Raw genomic sequence first — 20879 nt, 5'->3', positions numbered from 1 at the left:
AACTTACGCTGCCATGGGCTGGATGCTAACGATAGCCAAAATGAGTTAAAACATAAGTTAGCTGACTAATGTTAGCAGCATTTAAAAAATAAGACTTACGTCTTTAAATTAGCACGTCTCCGCACAGAAGTGCTTTACGATATCTAGCAGTATGAGGAATCTTTAGTCCTACGCTTTATCTCCAAAAACTTTGAACGAAAGCATCGCTAACCGCAGCTAACAACTTGTTGGCTACTTATAATAAAGTAGTGCTGCATTCGCGTACTGTTTAAAACATAGTAATTAACGTTTAAATACCAAATAAATGTTTGACTGGAATCAAAGACGCCTAAACCAAAACCTATTTGTCGTAAATGCAATTTAGGTAAAACAATATTTAGGTATTTACAAAAATCTATTGTTTTGCCAAGTTCAAATAACAGCTCTCCCAAATAAAATCCTTCATAGTAAGTTTTTGCACGTAACCTGTATAGTATTCAAAACACAATAACATTTATTTTTAAGCCGTCATTTGTTTTGTCCTATAAAATATATAATATATAATTCATTGTCCTTCAGTTAGATTCTGAAATAATTTTAAAAAAAAAATGATTACAAAGCTTTAGTTCCCAGGGAACTTGAAGGCAGCACTAGTTCTCCGTAACTGAACTACCAATCAGACTGCAGCACCCGGTACAGTCCCCGCCCTCAGTTCGGCCCCTTGCGCCATAAAGAGGCGGGGCTAAAGCAATGAGGTAATGGGGTAAACAGTAAAAATGGCGACGTCTGTAGCCAAAGAGGAGCAACCGAGTCTAAACGGGATTATTTCCGAGCCCCAAACACAAAAATTGACAGATCTGCCGACTGAATTGCTTGAACATATTCTGTGCTTCCCTGTCCTCAAACATGTCGACATTTGTAACGTTTCCTGCTGCTGCAAACGGCTACACGATGTTTGCCATGGAAGGGGCAAGGTCTGGGAACATCAGTACAAACTCAGGTGCTCCACATTTTGTGACATTTTATGCCGAGTTCTGGTCTGTGGTGTATGTGTTTGGTTTTGTCTAAAAAGAACAATCTTGCTGATGGTGTTTAGGATCCTGAAGTCATCAGTGTTTGTGCTCGTTTACTCAGCAAAACTGCCATCCTGTTATTTTTTTTTTTTCTGCTGATGCACCAAATTTGTCCTTGCGTTGTAAAGCCTCTCCTCTGCAGACATCTAAGCATGGGAACTTATGCTTTTAAGATTCCCATTGGTTAAATGTATACTATGTTCTCACTGCATGAACAGCATTTTAGTTGACCTTGTGTAGTCCATGAACTGCACAAGCAATCTGATTGGCTTTTTGGTTCTTTTTGCAGGAGCATGCATGATACACTGTACTGTTCTCAGGATTCCCGTACATGTTTCTGAAATGCCAAACCTGCTGTCTTCATCAACAGATGGCCAAGACTGCAGAGGTTTTACCGTCACAATGAGAGCTGTGACTGGCTTAGAGAGTACAAAACACGCCACAGAGTTGGTATACAGATACAGAGGACCGTGGAGTCGATCTCAAAACGATTCTTCACAGAAGTTGTAAGTAATCTGTTTTAGATTGTTGTTCTCTGTTAAATCAATCACTGATATTGCTTGTGTGAGCTGATTTGTCTTCGGTGCATGCTTGTGTAAGGAACTGTGAGTTTTCTATGGTGCAAACTAACCCAGAGATCTGTAACTCAGCCTTGCGTTGGCCAGGTGCTGGGAGACAGCTTTGCAGAGATCGAGTCACTTGGCATGCCAGAGCACTTCTGCGAAGATGAGCTTCTGTTCATACTCAACTCTGACAAGAGGTGAGAGCAATATTAAGCCTTATTACAAGAGCCCTTGTTGTCTTACACCCTGTCTACTGGACGTCTTGTTCTCTATACACCACTACAGGAAAAGCTTGACTCTGAAATACTATGCAAAGAAAATCCTTTACTTCCTGAGGCAGCAGAACATCTTGAGGAGCCTGAAGAGCTTCCTGGAGCAGCCTGCCGAGCAACAATCAGCTTTAGAAGGTGATCCGTCAGCTCTGGACATTCACTCAGTTCTGTTAGTTAATGCTGGTATCAACAGTATATACTAGAGGTTGGATCGACTAGTGGATTCTAGGACATCTCGCGAGTTTTTTAAATTTCACGTCGACTAGTCGCAGTCGGTGATTGTGGCGCCGGCCGCTGGTTACAAAACGGATTCTTCCAAGCAGATGGAAGGCGAGGAGCAGGCAAAGTCTTCCCAAACACGTAGAAATTCATCAACAGTGTGGAAGTATTTCACTAAAGATTATGTTGTTTTTAGTTTCATTTGTTCTAATCCTCGAAATAAAATAAAAAACTGGTGCGCTCCACTGGAGAATCCACCACCGCGCAGCACCGCTGATGGAGAGTCTATCACTGCTGCGGTGGCTTATTTTATTTAGTTGCTTAAATAAAATAAAACTAACTTTTGTAGTTTAATAATAGTTTTGGTTTTCCTATGACTTATTTGCAGTATGATAAATGAGCATAAATATTCACTACTGATGTTTTGTTCTTTTTTTTTTTTTTATAATAAATGACTATTTTTAGCGTCTTGAGCTATGACGTCATCAACTAGTCGACGTCGACTCAACTATTATCATGTTAATGTCAACTTTAAAAAATATATATGTAGTCGTTCAATCCCTAGTATATACGCCTTCTATTTATTATTATAAACATTGCAATGCAGTGGAAATTGTTTGAAAGGCTTTAGAGCTTTTCTAAAACTTGAAATAAATTTTTATGGATGAAAGATGAAACGTCTCGGCAAAAAAAAAAAAAAAAGAAACTGTTCAGATTACCTGACTGAACATCGTTGGATTTTTACCTGGATTATTGAGCATGAACTTTGGTTTTCAAATGAAATGTTTTGTTGAACATCACAGATCAGTTTCTTTATTTGCAAAAAGGTATCTTCTCAGGAACAAACATTGTCATTTTTGTTAGTAAAATGGCCAGTGATACTAAAACCTGTGGGTTGTAGTGGCCAAATTATTCAAACGTTAAAGTCAGTGAAGTCAGACTGAGCTTTAGATTCAGTTTTCAACAGTAGGTGGGTTTTTAGGTGAAATCTATTCTCTAACTTACTTTTTCTGCTCTAAAGTAAAGTGCTATCATTACACTTACAATGGCAAAATTAGTTCTCTGCATTTAACCCATCACACCTGAGATACACACAGGTGGAGCAGTGGGCAGCTATGTAGGCACCCAGGGAGCAAATGGAGACTGGGTGTCTTTCTCAGAGACACCCTTTCTTTAAAAAAAACATTTTTTGGAGTCTGCAACTTTTCAATAAAACCCTGAAAAAAAATAGGAAAATTTTCATCATTGTTATTGTTTATTTAGGTGCATCTACCCCATCTCTGCCCCCAAAGCATATATATCTGTTGTCAATATATATTTTATCTTTTAATATTTTGCGTGAAGTCAGAAAACCAAAAAAGGCAGAAATGATAAAGTACCGTGCATCCTCGCATTAATTACAAAAAATCTGAAGATTCTGGTTTATTTTTTAATGACTTCAAGGATTTTCTTAGTAGAAATTTTACAAAAAAAAATCTTACTGGTAATTTTCCTAAACATGAGTGATTTCTGTAAAAAAAAATAAAATAAAAAATTGATAGTCTCGCAATAACATAATAAGGAAAATCAGAATAAACTAAAAGTCTTTCTTATTTTAGTCATGAATCCCAGTAAACTACCAAAAAAAGTGAATTTGCTGTTGCCTGATTCAGAGGTTGAATCCTCAGAAACTGCAGCTTACATTTGGTATTTTTCCCCTTCACTGTATTTTGCCAGCTGCAGACATGGAAAACATTCTGTTAGATCATTTACAGAATTTCTCTTTCAAATAACTTGGTTGCGTTTGCCCCTTTAGGTGCTGTGCTGGTGGATCAGTACTGTAACCCGCTGGCTGACGTCACACTGGACGGCATTTCAGTGCAAATAGATGAAATTGCAGAAAAGGTGAAGAAGATGCTGAGAATCAAAAACCCATCTCATTCCAGCCTGCGCGGTGCTAATGGTGGGTTTTTAGAACTTATTTGTGTTTTTAGGTTTATTATTTTTCAGGCAGAAAATATATCGTGTTACTAATAAATGAACTTGCAGCAAATTAGCAGTGAATCATTTTCAAACACGAGCAGCACAAACATGTTTTATCTTGAACGTAAACCTCTGGGGACATTTAATTCTTGTGGGTGTTGTAGATGATTGTGTCATAGAGGACTATGAGCTCCAGAGGCAGGTGTTGGGCGCCCTGAACTCTGTTTTGTACGAGCAGCTTCAGTACAAAGGCAACGAGTGTGACTACTACAACCCACTCAATTCTTACATCCATCAGGTAGGACTTCTAAAAAAAAAAAAACATTTTTTGGAGTTTGCAACTTTTCAATAAAACCCTGAAAAAAAAAAGGAATATTTTCATCATCGTTACTGTTTATTTAGGTGCTACTACGGCGTACAGGGATTCCCATCAGCCTCTCTGTTCTTTACATGACCCTGGCTCGAAAGCTGGGCATCCAGTTGGAGCCTGTCAACTTTCCCAATCACTTCCTGCTGCGCTGGTGCCAAAAACCAACAGGGTGTGTATGACTGGGAAAAAGAAAATTCTGCAGCTCTTTCTGTAAAATGCCAGCATGACAGTCTGTTTATTGATATCTGCTAAAAAGCAAGAAAATCTCATGTTCGTATTCTTATTTTAACTACGGTAGGCCCTCGAATATCGCAGGGTTGCGTTCCAGACGCCACCACGACAGGTGAAAAACCACGAAGTAGGAACACAGTTTATTTTAGAATTTATGTACCAATATATATTAAAGCTTTGTAAGCCCTTCCCACACTCTTACAAAGTTCTTAACAATGTTCTAAACTAGGGGTCTGCAACCTTTACAATCAAAAGAGCCATTTTACGCCTTCGTTCACTAAATTAAAAGTGTTCAGAGCCGCAACAACATGCTACAACTGTGGTTATCAACTGGTGGCCCATGGGCCACTTTAGGTTTGTTGGAAGGAGCTTTTGTGGCCACTAGGGGTGACATTATAAAGATAAAATAACTAATAATTTATATTTTTACAGTTTAAGACAAATGAAAGACCAGATTCTTTTAAAGAGAGGTTTTTTTTAGTTAATAAAAACTATGAACTACGCAGACCTAGGTAATATTTTTAATTGTGGAAAAATGTAATTAAGTATAGAAATAAAGCATAAAGTTAAAGTGGGTATGCTTTACTCCTTGTACTTGTTCCAGTACTCACATATTTGCAAAATAAATGACAGGAAAATGGCTAAAACTACCGGTAATCCTTTTTTGTTGTTTGTATAACAACCAGTAAAATCCAGTTTTATGTCAGTTTTAGTCAAAAGCTTGAAAGAGCCGCTGCACAGAGACCAAAGAGCCACATGTGGCTCTAGAGCCGCAGATTGCAGACCCCTGTTCTAAGCTCTTAAACCTACGTAATTTTAACAATATACAGTATATGTACTATACAGTACTGCAAAATTGTATATGGGTACCATATCTTACGACTTGTGACTTATACGCCGGAGTAACGTGTACAGCATATCAGTCCAAAAATGTCTAATAAAGTGAAAAATACATAAATAAGTCGCTTTGCCGTAGAGGTCGCATTTATTATGTGTCGCCGCTGACCACCTGGAAACACGGGCCGGTGTTGTGCCAAAAATCGATTGGCTACCAAATGGTGGCTGCGGGAGTGTGCACAGGAGGACTTTAACAAGAATTTAACAAAATTAACACTTAAAAACAATTATTAGTTTGCTCGACATTATAGTAAAGGTGTGTCTCAGTTGAACTTCTCCTTAATAAATGCACTTCAATGGTCAAATCAGCTGCATTTCGCCTGGGCGCTGGTGTTCGTCCCCACTCCGCCGCCAGAGCAGGGAGGGTTTTTCACGTATCGTGGGACTTCAGGGGACAGATCTCCCACGATAAACGAGGGGCTACTGTAATATTTTTCTGCTTATGTTTTAAGTAATAATTGCTTTATCTTAAAAAAAGTTTTTCTGATGTTTGTCTTTTCACAGTAATCCAGGTTTTTATGCTGCTGTAAAAGCAGAGATTTTCTTATCTAATGGATTTAGGAGAAAATAAAAAGCTCTGACACGCAGACAAATGCTCAGTTTTCATTAAAGCAAATTGTTATTGTGGGTGAAACGTTTTAAAACCTCATTTTCTTATTTATTTATTTAATCTATGCAGCCCGCTACAGGTCAAGCGGTTTTCCATCACAGCACATGTCACAAGTATTGTGATGTTTTCTACCTGCAGGAGTGAGGACATCTATGACTTTGTTTACGTCGACGCGTTTGGGAAAGGCAAGCAGCTGAAGGCGAAGGAGTGCGAGTACCTCATCGGCCACCAGGTGACGGCAGATTACTACAGCTCCATCAGCACCACAGAGGTGCTGCTCAGGATGGTGGGAAACCTGCTCAACATTGGCAAAAGAGGGTGAGACATGTGGAGCGATAGCTGAAGGAAGGCTAGATCCAAACTTCTGGCATGGGCTCTTCTGATATGACAGGAGTGATGTTTTATTTCTTATTTTTCAGTTTTAATTCATCTTGCCCTCTGACATGATCAGAGTCTTGTTGCACCATAAAGATCAAACTGAATAAAATAATAGAACGTGGTTGATGTCTACTAGAATTAAATGAACAAATTATAGCAGTTTCCTGTTTAAGTCACATTATCTGCACTGTTTTGTTTTTTTTTTTTTCCAGTGAAGGCAATGAGAAATCCTACCAGCTGCTGAGAGACTCTCTGGATCTCTACCTCACCATCAACCCTGATAACGTGCAGTACTTGCTGCTGCAGGCACGCCTCTACTTCCACCTGGGAATCTGGCCAGAAAAGGTCAGGAGACACAATCTGCTGCTTAGAATAAATCTGCTCTTCGATGAGGCACGTTGAGATTATCTCAGTTTAATAAATCAATTTAATTTTGGTAGAAGGATGTTAGAAATGCGGCTGCCAGGAAGAAGACAAAGAGGAGGTATATGGATGCAGTTAGAGAGGACGTGGAGGAAGTTAGAGTGAGGACGGAGGATGCAGAGGACAAAGCTGGAGGAGGATGACTCGCTGTGGACACCCCCTGCAGAGGGGAAAGCCGAACGAAGAAGATAAAATGATACTCCTGTTAGCGTAAAACGTTATGCTAATCTTTGCTCCATAAGTTTTTCTAAGTATGTAGATTAACTTCACTCTGAGCTTTGAATTGTCCAAATGTTTATGAAGCATTCACTCTATCGTGATCCATTTTTTTCTTCTGTACGTTTTTCGGCTTCTATCTCATTCCACAGTTTTTGTGTTATTCCACCAAGTCATGCATCAAAACGTTCAGCTCTTTCTATGACTTTTGGTATTGGTGCAACTTTAGCTTTTTGAAATATTTAGCCTTTTCTGCCACTTTTTTTTCCTCATAGAAAATGAATTGAGCTCATTTTACATCCTTCAAATGTTTAGATGTTTACCTTTTACTACTCTTTCACATTTTGTTCTGGTTCAGCATCTTTCAGCTTCCTTGTGCAAATTTAAACTTTTTTTCTGCTACTTTCAGCTATTTTTTTCAGCTGTTTTGTGCTCCTTTCAGATTATTGCTGCTAACTACATTGTTGTGCTTCTTCTAACTTCTTTCAGTTAATTTAATCTTGCTATGCTCCTTTCAGTTTGTCTTCAAGTTTCAGCAGTTTCTACTATTTCAGCTATTATTCAGCTGTTTTATGCTAATAGTCTTTTCAGCTAATTCCACATTTTTCATACTCATTTAAACTTGTTTCAGCCTAATTCAACAAAATATTGCTCTCTGCGCTACTTTCTGGTGATTTAAGCTTCTTCCTGCCTTTTTTAAGCTTCTATTCAGCTGTTTCTTGCTAAGTTCTGCTTTTTCAGATAATTACACTTTCTTGTGCTCATTTCTGCCCCTTTCAGCCTACTTGAGCAAACTTGTTTTTTATTTTTTTTTTTTCCTGCTAATTTAAGCTTGTTCTACCTTTTCAGCTACATTTTTAGCATTTTTAGTTAACTTCAGCTGTTTTCAGATGAATTCAAGTTTTTCATGGTGCTACTTTCAGCTTAATTAACTTCTTTCTGCCAGTTTCTACTTGTTATGCTCCTTTCAGCTTCTGCTAGTTTCATTTATTTCAGCTACTATTTAGCTGTTTTATGCTAAATTTAGCCTTTTCAGCTAATTCCACATTTTCTTTTAGCTAATTTCAGCTTTGTCCGCGCCCTTCTGGTAGTTTAAGCTTCTTTCTGACTTTTCAGTTACTTTTTACTAATTTCAGCCCATTTTTTTTAGCTAATTTGCTCATTTTTGTGCTCAGTTCTGCTTAATTTAACCTAATTCTGCAAATATATTTGTTCTGCTTTCTTCTGCTAAGCTTTTTTTTCCCCAAATTCAGCTACACTTCACAATGTTTTTAGCTAATTTCAGATGTTTTTCAGCAAGTTCTTCTGCAATAAGCATGCACACTGCATTTTCGCAGGAAACACAATTTCTCTAGTTGCCCGTAAATACTTTATTTTTATTTTTTTTTCAATTCTAGGTATTAGACATCCTGCAGCACATTCAGGCGTTAGACCCCTCCCAGCATGGGGCAGTGGGTTACCTGGTGCAGCACACTCTGGAACACATCCAGCACAAGAAGCATCCGGTGACACCTGAGGTGAAGCGGCGTAGTGCTCCAGAACACCTGGAAGTCCAGTATTCAGTCGGTCTTATCATGAAACACAAGCGGTAGGTCGCACTGAGAGGCCATGCAGAGAAACTACAAACTCTTCCTGTATTCACATTTGTTCATCAAATCTGCTCCAGGTCAGGTTATAATTGTGTGATCTACGGTTGGGACCCTAAATGCACCATGAGCCAGGAGTGGATCACCACCATGAGGGTCCACCAGCTGTCCAATGGAGCCAACCAACCTTTCTACAACGTGCTTGTGCAGGACGGGACGTGCCGTTACGCAGCACAGGGTACGCCTCATTTCAACAGCACGGTGGCTGGGAGGGAAAATATCCTTATGATAAACTCATTTAGCTTGTTTTTATTTATTTTTTTACTTTTTAATAAAGTGAAGCTAATTCAGGATGAGGGCCTAAAAGTAAAAATAAAAACTTGTCAAAAAATTGTAATGGCGTATATCCATCCATCCATTATCTTTACCCGCTTATTCCATTTTGGGTCACGGGGGTCGCTGGTGCCCATGTCCAGCAATCACTGTGCGAGGGGCGGGGTACACCCTGGACGGGTCGCAAGTCCATCACAGGGACACATAGAGACAAACGAGACAAACAAACATTCACTCTCTCACTCACACCTAGGGACAATTTAGAGTTACCAATCAGCCTAACATGCATGTTTTTGGTCTGTGGGAGGAAACCGGAGTACCCGGAGAAAACCCACGCATGCACGGAGAGAACATACAAACTCCACCCAGAAAGGCCCCTGGACTGGGGTTTGAACCAAGGACCTGCTCGCTGAGAGGCAGCAGCTCTACCAGTTGCGCCACCGTGCTGCGTAATGGCGTATAAGCTTTGGCTATTTTCCCCAACATTTAGAATAAAATAGAATTTGACGAGTGTAACATGGTTCCAATAACAGAACAAGGAGTTTACAGTGAGTTGTTCACTTTTAGCTCTAGTCCTTAGTTAATTTTTTTATATGAACAGCATAATCAGCATACATATAAGTAATAAAACAGTGTTTTTGTGTTGGTGTCTATTTTTTTAATTTATTTTATTTGAAAGATTATTTAATATTGAAACAAACTTTAATACTGTGATTCAAGATCACGCCAAAAAGGACTACCAGTAGTTTTCTGCTGGTTTTATCATGTTAGTAACTGGGTCAAAATAATGCCGTCCTTTTAAAAGTTCATGGAAGTTGTATGTAGATGTGTTGTTATAAAAAAATATTGTCTTGTTAAACGAGTGAGACCGTCGTTGATGCTTCAAGTGCAACATAACCAACTTGTCTCTTAGCGTTCTGTTTCTTTTGTTGACGTCTTTTGTTTTTTCTTCCTTGCTAAAGTTAAATATTCTCCTAGTGCTAACTCACTCGGTCTGACATTGATTAACTTGTTGCAACACCTCATTTCTACAAACGCGAGGGGGGTTGATATGGTCACACTCTGAGGCTTGAATAGGAGGCATATTCCTGTCCTCCACCTTTTTTTTTTTCCAAAAGCGTTTTTAAATATGGATTTTTATAGAGCGACAGTTTTAGGCTTTTATTGGAAAAACGTACTAAACGGTCATTGAAGGCCCATTTGTCCACCAGTTGTTTGGGTATTGGTCCCTTGTGAGTGAGCTACCAACAAGTGAGGTGTTTCACGGTGTGAATGGTTGTGAAACTACCTGAGCAGACCCAAAGCTGCATTATAAGTGACTGATGGTGAAACCCGAGCTCTTCTGTTCAGTATTGATTTTTGTCTTCCTGTTGAACCCGGCCGGCTCCCTTCACTCCTCTCAGGCCATCTGCGTCTCGTTTCCAAACACTTATCTGAAACCGGGTTACAGAAGCAGAAGATCCAGGAGAGAATCTAAGGTTCCTCTCCCCGGATCATCCTGGAGGATCCTGAGCTGTTCCACCTTCCTTCTGTGTGTAAATTGTGCACAGAAACAACTGTGGTGTTGGTGCCTCGAGTGACTTTTTAATGCGGTTGTCCCAGTTTATAATCAGAACTCGTGAAGTCATTTTGGATGAAACATCTTGAAGAAACAAGCTGCTGAACTAACTAACATGGACACCCTTTTATCTTCTCATTAGCCACTTTTTCATTATTTCTCCTCAGAGAATCTGGAGCCCCACTCTGCCCCAATGGAGATCGGGCACCCGGAGGTTGGTCGCTACTTCTCAGAGTTCACCGAAACCCACTACGTTGCCAATGAAGAACTGCAGACACGATACCCAGAGGACCTGCGCGAAACCCTGGGCACAGTGCGAGAGCTCTATGACAGAACGACTGGGGGCCAAGACGAGGCCCCTGCTGCAGACCAAAACAACCACCGAGCCACGTCAATGTAGCGAGAAGTCCTGCCGACAACAGATCACCCATTGTCTGCTCACAACCAACTTAGCTGTGGTGTACACTTAGACCGGAACAAGTATAACAGAGGATACTTTTTATTTGTTCGACAAAAGAAAAGCTTAACAAATTTGTTGTTTTAAAAAAAGTTCAGAACACCGAATCCTACCATCGGTGCTCATTTTTAAAAATACAGTCACAGTTTGGGAAAAAAAAGTCAAAGTTATACAAAGAAAGACTTGAACCGTGGAAAAGTACCCAGGTGCTGTAAAAGCCCCTCCTGCTTAAAATCAGAATGCTTCCCATTCCCTGCATCCAGCACCAGTAAACCCAGTGCCACACAAAATAATGTGAAGACTTTCCACTCTTCAGCTTTGAAGGATGAAATTCTATATTTCACATTCCTCGATGACCCTTGTTCTGTACGTTTACAAAACCCCAGTATTTCATAGTTTATAGGGAGTCAAAGGGAGCTGTGAGGAAACAATAAATCTTTTCAAAATTAAATTATTAATTCCTCTGTCTTTTTTTTTAAATCTCTAAAGCAGTTTGTTGGTTTCTTGTACTGGAAGCAGCCAGACCATCATCTCAGCAGTAATTGGTCAATAAATCGACGGCGTTAGGACCAGGAGGAAGCCTGCGGTCTTGACTGCTGACAGGAGTTAAAGCTGCAGCTCTGCAGAAAACCAGCCAGTCCGAGCAGCTCGTGCGTCCTGACGCACCGGCAGGGCTGCAGCCATGGGAGCCTCCCAGTCGCACTCCGAGCACCAGTACCAGGAGCTGATGGGGAAAACCGGGTGTAAGTTTGAAAAAGCCCTCAGGGGATGTTTGTGTTCGGGATGAATTTCACTGATGATGCTGCAGAAGAGTCCGATTTGAGCTGTTCAGCACAGGGATCCGCTGGTTCACCTTCAAACTTTTGTTTTTAAATGATTTTCCTTCCTGTTATTTGGAATTAACTACTTCTGCATAATTGGTGTTTTTATTTAAGCATGCATAAATCAAAACGGTCACCTCATTCAAGAAATATGTTAACTTTTATTTTTAATGACTTGAACCTTTTTCCCATTGAAATACATTAAAGTTTCTTCATTCCATTGAAAACAATGTTCTTATTGAAATCTGATTCAGGAGTCTTGCTCTTTTTTTGGGCTTCTTTTTCTGCTTTTAGCTCGTAGTCGGCCTTTAGATACTTTTAGCTATCATTTTAGCTACTTTTAGCTTGGCTGTTGACATGTTCAGATTTTAACATTCAGCTAAATTTTTGCTTTTAGATAGCCTTTTGGCACATGGATATTCTGTTTACTGTTTTATTACTTTTAGAAGCCTTTTGATACTTTTTGCTGTCATTCTGCTGCTTTAAGGTTTTAGCTACTCTTTTGAGATATTCCATTTTTATTGTTCAGCAGCAATATTCCCATTCAGCTACTTTTAGTTTGGCTATAACTAAACAGCTATTTTTGTAACTTTTAGCTTACCTCTTGGTACTTTTTAGCTAACTTTTTATTTCTATTTTTGAATTTTAGCTATTATTTTGCAGCTTTTAGTTAAAATGTTGCTATTTCTAGCTTTTAGCTACTTCTGATTTTTAGCTTTGCTCCTTAGCTTTCATCTAGTGATTGCTCTTTTTTTTTTTGCTTTAACAACTCAGTTTCCGCCTCCAATAAATGCCAGCAGTCTTTCAGCACTCAACATTGTCATAGTAAACATAATTTATTTAGCTCTTAATGTCTTCCTCTGAGAATAAATCAGCATGTAGAGAAGTCAAACACCTGAAGTCATTACACGCAGTAAAAGCCGAGCTCCACCCTTGAACTAAAGGATTAAACCAAACCGTGTCACGCCCAGTAGTCATAAATAAACACAAAGAACCACGACTAAAACATTTTCTTTATCTGTTTCTGCATCATTCTGTAAATGAGCCTGAAAACAACTGGATCTAATCCCCATCACGTGCTGCTTTGTGGCTAAAAACAGAAGAGAAGTGAGTAGATCTATTTTTAAGAGAGGGAAGAATTTAACTTGTGCAGTTTCAGTGCATGGATTGTTTTTGCACCTCGGAGTCCATCTTTACTGATTCCATCAGAGACTTTGAACTGCTTGGTTGCCATATTCTCAGCGTTGACCTCATTTCTCCTTTGGGTTAAAGATTTTCATGACTGCGTGAAGTTTGATTGATGGCTACCTGCACCGACGGGTTAGACAGAGCACGTTTTCTTTGTTGTTAGTTTTGTGTAGCTCAAGTTGGTAAAAAGGTTAGTGTGTGTTCCTGCAACAGTTGATCCTGCGTGTCACACCAGCCACTCGTGTTTTGTGTGCTCATAACTCACACCGGGTGCAGACACAGCTGCCTCTGCAAACATTCAGCGGCCTCTGCGAACATTAATGTCTCGATACGAGCCCAGACAGAACCAGACGCTTTAAAGCTTTAAGGCCACACAGACAGTGACTCACTGAACCACAGGATCATCCAAACACGTGTGTACAATGTGTTTGCTCAGGTAAGACTGACCACAGAGCAACACCTGAGCACTTTAAATACATAAGTAACAGCTACGGTGTAAAAATAGTATTATGATGATTTAAAAAAAAGCAGAATTGGATCAACACGATAAGTGTTTGTTTCTTCACAGTTTCACTGGAGCAGATTAAAAACCTCCACAGCCGATTTCAGCTTCTGAGTGGCAATGAAGAGACGATAAGGTAAAATATGTTTACTTGACTGTTTGATTGATTTATTTTCATGTCTATAGGGTAATATTTGTGTAGTTTGGGATCTAGTTAAATTTCAAATTAACATAAAGTGACATGCTGTTAAAGCTATTCGTTGCAAAATATAAAAATCAAACTTAAAAAATGTCCTGAACTTCCACATGGAGCAGTTTGAAATACTTTACTACAGGAGGTTTCCAAACATGTTAGAAGACTAATATATTGCACAGTAGATACAAATTAAGTTCATGATTTATAAAGGTGATACAAAAACTTGCCCGTTTGTGCACATATTCATATATTTCCACATGAAGCGACATGCTGTTAGTGACAAATCCAACTTTTTCCCTACTTCCCCCTAAAGTTCCCTCTCGGAGTGAAAACTTCCTGCGCCTCATTAGTCGTGTTTGTGACCTTGTAAATGACACTGTTCTGCTGCGTTCTGTTTTATGGTGATGTTTGTTTTTTTTTGTCTTGTTCTACAGCAGAGAGAACCTGAACAGCATACCTGGTCTCGCTGAAAACCCCATCAAAAAGCAAATCATCGAGGCGTTCTTTGATAAAAGGTGGGTACAGTTGAAAACTGTGTCAATTATGATGACACAAAAATTGCCAACACAAATTTATCTGATTTAATGATGTTTCTCACCTAATTTTAGGTAAATATTTATTGACTGAGGTCATTTTTTCTTAGCCACCAAATATTACACCAGCCACCAAATGAAAACCCTTAAACTCCTTTAGCTTGATCCCTATAATTATTCGTGTTTACCCATGATGCCGTGTTTTGGTTCAGCGTTCTACTGTTATTACTGTGGCAAACAGCGACTCATTCTTATTAGAACAAGTCAGTTTGAGCTTCTTTGCAATCCCTCTTTTTAACTTGAACTGCTTGAAAAGCCTCGTCACATATTTCCATTATTTTCATAATGACATTACTGCACAAAGTGATTTATTTTGAGATCACCAACAAATATCAGAGCAGTTTTTCTGCCTGTCTTCAATTTTAATGGTGTCTACTCGAATACTGAGCCTTTGTTGTGGGGTTTGTAGAAACAGGAGTTAAAGCTGAGCTTTAGAAACAAAGAATATGTTGTAGTACAATATAGTATATTACAAATTGATTTTTTCAGACATCAGTGCATGTAAACTTATTTCAGTAACCAGTTCTGAGCCTGTATGTGATTATAACATGGACACTTCAATCCGTCATTAGTGTCCACTAAAGAGCTAATTTAAAATGATAGTTAAAGTATTCTTGGCACAACTCGGCCCGGCTGGTGGTCTTTAATTGTGCACACTAGCTACATTAGCTACAGGCTAAAGAACTGTATTACTTTTTTAGGATGACACTGACAATTTAAAAGCAGTCACGGTTTTGTCCTGATGTCCGCTCAATAATCCAGGTAGATAAAACTAACGAGGCGAGTCGGGCTCTTCTTTGTGCACATCCTCGATAAAGAGGAACGTTAGAGTCAAGTCAGCTTTATTAATAAAGCACATTTGAAACAGCAGCTGTTACCAAAGTGCTCAACAGTAAAATCAATGGGAGTAATTTCATGGAAAAAAAGAAAACAATAAAAATATGATGGTGCTGAATCTTGATTAAAAGCATCAAAAGAAAAACAAAAACTCAGAGCAGTAAAATACTAAGTCAAGTCACACTGTGCAAAAAGCCAGGGCTGTTTTTAACAGAGATTTAAAAACAGGAAGTGAAGTGGCCTGTCTAATGTTGGGGGGGCAGGTTGTTCCAGAGTTTGGGGCCCACGACTAAAAAAAGCCAGATCACCTCCGAGCTTCAATTTTGTTTTTGGAACAGCCAAAAGCAGCTGATCGGATGATCTCAGGGCTCCGAGAGGGAACACATGGTTCCAGTAGTTCAGAGACATAAGTGGTTGCAACCATTTATGCACTTACAGGTAAAGGGAGCCAGCGAAGGGAGGACAAAACCGGTGAACAATGCTCAAACCTACGAGCTCCAGTTAATATCCGAGCTGCAGCATTTTGGACAAGCTGGAGACGTGAAAAGGAGACCTGACCGACTCCAACATATTATAGTGTGTTGCAGTAGTCCAGTCAGGGAGGAATAAACACATGGACTAGGTGTTTTTCAAGGTCAGATCTGTTCAACACTGACTAGCTTTAGCTATCTGCCTTGACTGGAAGAAGTCTCTCTGCAGAACAGAGTTAATCTGTTTACTAAACTTAAAGACGGATTTTTAAAACTATCCTGTGATTTGTAACCGACTGCTTAAGACACGGCTGAAGACAGTCAAGATTTACAGGATCAGAGACAGAAGTCGTCCATCATTAAACCGAGGCGGAGGCCTACGTGTTCCAACTGTTCCTCTCTGTTATTGCATCACCCAGCCCTCTGAATAACAACCGGACATCAGGGCACTAACGATCCATCGTTAGGCTGATGGTCCTCCTTTTTGCACGTGAACAGCTAGTTTTGGCCGTCACCAGCAAACTGGTTGATCCATTATGAGAAGATGCTGATTATAAGACTGAGTTTGTTGCAGCTCCTCAGACTGAAGAAGTCTTTCGGATGAAAGAGGAAACGTTTCTACAAATTTTTTTGTTTTGTTTTGTTTTTTGAATGTCGTGACTAGGTGTGATTTATGTTCACAAAAATAAAAGTCAACATTTGTCACAAGTAGTAAAGGAAGCAAATGAATAAAAGCTGTAGGTAAGTTTCTGAGCTTCAGATCAAACACATTTTTAAGATTTGATGTTCAAACATGCTGCGGCGGCGTTACAGCTCTAAAAATGCACATAAGCTGAGCTCTGTTTGAAACTGGTGAATGTTTTTATCTGTTGTCCAGAAACCAACATAACAATGAAACTGGATCCTACGAGGACATCGGGTTTGAGCAGTTCCTCATGGTCATGTCCCACTTCCGTCCTCCGAATCCGAAAACCAAAGAGGAGGAGAGGGAGGCGATAAGGAAGGAGAAACTCCACTGTGAGTAAAATGTGTTCAATAGAACGTGATCTTCTTCTGAATGTAACGTACCAAGAAAAAAAACCCCACAGAATTCCTCTGAGCATGTCAGCTCTGACATGGGAACGTGTCTCAGTGGGACCATGGCTGACACACAAAGTCCACTGGTAAAGGCAGAAAAGGGGGGGGGGGGTCTGTGGAAACATGTTTGGGACGTGGTTTCTGTTGATGATATCTCCATGAAACCTTGTACTAACCTGTTTGCTGATCCACTCAGATATGTAGTTTACATTTCGTCACATTCCTTCCTCACCTGTGATGACCTGTTTATGAGAATTACCAAAACTCAAAAAACAAATCTGGATCCCTTCATGTAATGGGCAGATCGATTTGTTAATGTGGCACCAAAACAAAATTTTCATTCGTTGTCAATAATTTCAGCACAAAATGAAAATACAGTCGTGCTTGAAAGTTTGTGAACCCTTGTTTAGAATTTTCTTTATTTCTGCATAAATGTGACCTAAAACATTTTCACACAAGTCCTACAAGTAGATAAAGAGAACTCAGTTAAACAAATGAGACAAAAATATTATACTTGGTCATTTATTTATTGAGGAAAATGATACAATATTTTATGTTTACGAGTGGCAAAAGTATGTGAACCTGTAGGATTAGCAGTTTAATTTAAAGGTGAAACTAGAGTCAGGTGTTTTTCACTCAGTGGGTCTCACACAAGCCGTTCTACCAAAGAATGGGTAAATGATTCAAAGTTCATGCTCAATCATCCAGGTTACTTGGATGACTGAGCATGAACTTTGATGTCTTGAACCACTTTGGCTGTGGCTGCCGAACTGGGAGGAGTCGACGGGGGACAGGACAGCCCCCAAAAACCATCTTATCACCAGCAAACTGGTTGGTCCACTTAAAGGAGTGCGCTGCTTAGTGGAGAAAACAGTTTATTTGGGACTCCTCAAACTGATGAAGCCCTCTGGATAGAGGGGGAAACATCTTTCCACAAAATCAAACTGTCCAGATGACCTGATTGACCATTATTTAATGGGTAAAGAAGATTAAAGTTCATGTTTTGGAATGACCAAGTCAAAGTACTGACTTTAATCCAATCCAGATGTTGTGGAAGGACCTGAAATGAGCAGTTAATGTGAGGAAACCACCAACATCCAGAGTTGAAGCTGTTCTGTACGGAAGAATGGGTTAAAATGCCTCCAAGCTGGTGTGCAGGACTGATCAACAGTTACTAGAAAGGTTTAGTTTTAGTTATTGCTGGGGGGGGGGTTTCACACCAGAAACTAAAAGTAAAAGTTCACATACTTTTTCCACTCATAAACATGAAATATTTGATCATTTTCCTCAATAAATAAATGAGCAAGTATAATATTTTTTGTCTCATTTGTTCAACCGGGTTCTCTTTATCTACTTTTAGGTCTTGTGTGAAAATCTGATGATGTTTTAGGTCATATTTATGCTGAAATATGGACAATTATAAAGAGTTCACAAACTTTCAAGCACCACTGTAGTAGACTGGTGTTCTGACCTCGTTGTTTGACGGTCAGTAGAGTAAAAAAATTTGCCTTTGCAGCTCCAGTTTCAGTTTCAACACAGAACTAACGTCACACACATTCCTCAGTAAATTTAAACTCGTTGACACTAAATGGAGAAATGGTTTCTGAGATTGGGGCAACTGGTAGAGCTGCTGCCTCTCAGCGAGCAGGTTACCCTGGTTCAAATCCTGGTCCGGGGGCCTTTCTGGGTAGAGTTCGCATATTCTCTCCGTGCATGCGTGGGTTTTTTCCGGGTACTCCTGTTTCCTCCCACAGACCAAAAACATGCATGTTAGGCTGATTGGTAACTCTAAATTGTCCCTAGGTGTGAGTGAGAGAGTGAATGGTTGTTTGTCTCGTTTGTCTCTGTGTCCCTGTGATGGACTGGAGACCTGTCCAGGGTGTCCCCCGCCTCTTGCACAGTGATGGCTGGACATGGGCACCAGTATTCTCACGACCCAAAAAAACAAGAAAGAAGCGGGTAAAGATAATGGATGGATGATTTCTGAGATTAAATCCTGAGTGTTTGTTAAAGTCAAAGCAGTAAAATATCACAATATACTCAGGATTCTGGTGCATTAAGGATACATTTGTTTGTATTCAATAATTTAGTGCTAATGAGTTGTCATTTAACATTCATTATTCAGGTCTCTTGTAAACGAGTCCTCGAGGCTCAAAATGGGATTAACCTGTCTAAATAAAGGTTGAACGAGTTAGTTGTTGCACACATTTTAATGTGTTGATTTTAGTTATATTTACAAAAACAAGGTGATTTGTTTGATATCTCACTGAGCAATCTACTGCAAGTGAAAAGAGCAGAAGAAATGTTTGACATCTTTGAATTCACATGCAGCTGCTAGCTTTAGTAGCTTGAACTGCTTGGTGACTCAAAACTGCTGGAAAATTGTGAGAAACTAGGTGAATTTTCAGTTGCAGTCTGAACTCTGGGCGTTTGCAGCCAAACAGCTCTTCACTCATATTTTATGCGACTAATTTTAGAAAATCGTGGCGCGAGCGCAGCTCACAAAACTGTTATTTTAAGTCATGCAGATAATGTCTTTGTCCAGTCCTTATAAGACTAGACCATTAACAAAATGTACACTGTACTGGTATATATAATAATAAAAAAAAAAAAAACAAGATATGTTTTAGGAAGGTGAGGAAAAAAACACCATTAAACCTGCGCTGCATCTTACAATTTAATATACGGTACTCTTAAAATAAAAATCTTTGAGAAAATTAAGAAGTTCAAATATTACGTAACAGTGCATTAATCAGCGTATCTTCAAGTTTATTTCCAGAGAAGTTGAGTCAGGATTAATCTATATTATTATTTATAAATGTTCCTCCTCAAACTGGAGACGTGAGATTAATTATTGTGCAAGCAGACCATTGTTGTCCATATTCTTGGGATAAGAACACAAAAGCAAAGGATTTCATCGGGGAAGGAAACGTCAAGTTGTTTTGTTCTTGCACTTCTTTAATATTTGAGTTTCTTGTTTAATTAAACTCACAGGACCTTTTCTTTCTGTGCAAGCCAGATTGCTTTGAGTTGAAAATCAACTCAACGTATTTTGCCCTTTTGTCTGTCCAGTTTTGTTCAACATGCACGACACAGACAGTGACGGCATCATTACTCTGGACGAGTACAGGAAGGTAAATAAATTAATAACCATGCTAATATGTGCTTTTTGTGTTTTCTTGCAACATAGAAACAGCCTCTAAAATGAATTAATTGAAGCTTGCATTAATCTTCATAATGAATTATGTACCATATTTACTTATTAAAACATGTTGCATCATCATTTCTTTCTTCTGCCAGTAATAATTTGAAGTATTGGGGAAAAAGGTACAATTTAGAATCAAGATATTCAATCTCAATGTCAACGGTTTTAAAAAGCACTTCCTAAACAAAGACTCGGTTCAGATCAAATCTGCTGTATGCAAATCTACGAGCACAAACAGTGGACAGCGTAATCAAATTGCCAATTTGATTAAGGCCAAATGAATTTTAGGCTTTAAAATCTACAGTTACACCAAACAAAAGGTGACCTTGAGTCAGGAGCTTTAATCCGATTCCTCTTCTGTTTGATGCATGATGTACATTCACCTCCCATAATCATGTTTAAATGCATTAAACAGCCGAGACGACCGTTTACCCCATCTAAACGACGCTGCGCTCAAGTACGAGCAAAGAGCAAAACATGCACATGCGTGTACTTTGTTCATGGCATAATAAAAGCCTGTCTGTGCATTTACATGTTTAAGCCTGTCATATTTTTCCAAGGTTAGGATAAGGTCCAGAAAATGAGAAGTTAAAAGAATATAAGCAGAACAGCGAGTAAAAACGGTATGGAATGTGGAAAGATAAAATATTGCATATATGTTTTGCATTAGGTGAAACATAATAACATTAATGTGTAAAAGATAATGGTAACACTTTACAATAAGGTACACAAACTTTGCTTAACTACTAGGGAATGCCGCAGGAACAAATCAGGAACTAATGGGTAGTTAACCAGTACTTACTGGGGAACACACAGCCAAGCCTTATTAGGGGACTACTGGTTTGTTACCTTGTAAATGAAGA

General features: G+C 39.2%; 2 protein-coding genes across 3 annotated transcripts in view; both read left to right on the top strand.

The window, feature by feature from the left end:
* Positions 1 to 723: 723 nt before the first annotated feature.
* fbxo21 (F-box protein 21) lies at positions 724 to 11526 on the top strand. 2 transcript variants are annotated; one of them, XM_037680223.1, is made up of 12 exons: positions 724 to 979; positions 1423 to 1558; positions 1718 to 1812; positions 1901 to 2022; positions 3902 to 4048; positions 4233 to 4366; positions 4471 to 4607; positions 6315 to 6494; positions 6767 to 6899; positions 8591 to 8781; positions 8860 to 9017; positions 10838 to 11526. In XM_037680223.1, exons 1-12 carry the CDS (start codon positions 756 to 758, stop codon positions 11068 to 11070), a joined length of 1890 nt encoding a protein of 629 aa, XP_037536151.1. In that variant the 5' UTR covers positions 724 to 755; the 3' UTR covers positions 11071 to 11526. The 2 variants fall into 2 exon arrangements, with proteins under 2 accessions (XP_037536151.1, XP_037536150.1); XM_037680222.1 differs by having other exon boundaries at positions 1703 to 1812.
* A 242-nt stretch (positions 11527 to 11768) lies between these two features.
* tesca (tescalcin a) overlaps positions 11769 to 20879 on the top strand; it is a 10555-nt gene continuing 1444 nt past the window's right edge. Inside the window, exons 1-5 of the mRNA XM_037680221.1 lie at positions 11769 to 11870; positions 13705 to 13774; positions 14269 to 14349; positions 16612 to 16751; positions 19884 to 19945. Coding sequence (XP_037536149.1) covers positions 11810 to 11870; positions 13705 to 13774; positions 14269 to 14349; positions 16612 to 16751; positions 19884 to 19945 — 414 coding nt within the window. The 5' untranslated portion in view covers positions 11769 to 11809. The remainder of the gene's footprint in view (positions 11871 to 13704; positions 13775 to 14268; positions 14350 to 16611; positions 16752 to 19883; positions 19946 to 20879) is intronic.

The sequence above is a fragment of the Nematolebias whitei genome, chromosome 8 (genome assembly GCF_014905685.2).
Source record: "Nematolebias whitei isolate Nwh7 chromosome 8, NemWhi1, whole genome shotgun sequence".
Classification (NCBI taxonomy): domain Eukaryota; kingdom Metazoa; phylum Chordata; class Actinopteri; order Cyprinodontiformes; family Rivulidae; genus Nematolebias; species Nematolebias whitei.
This window is presented reverse-complemented; position numbering and strand designations above follow the sequence as displayed.

Excerpts from the sequence above, each read along its gene's own strand:
- fbxo21 (XM_037680222.1), top strand. The coding sequence starts at position 756 with ATGGCGACGTCTGTAGCCAAAGAGGAGCAACCGAGTCTAAACGGGATT. Across the intron at positions 980-1,422 it reads GAACATCAGTACAAACTCAG|ATGGCCAAGACTGCAGAGGT; the intron begins GTGCTCCACATT and ends CTTCATCAACAG. Across the intron at positions 8,782-8,859 it reads CTTATCATGAAACACAAGCG|GTCAGGTTATAATTGTGTGA; the intron begins GTAGGTCGCACT and ends AATCTGCTCCAG.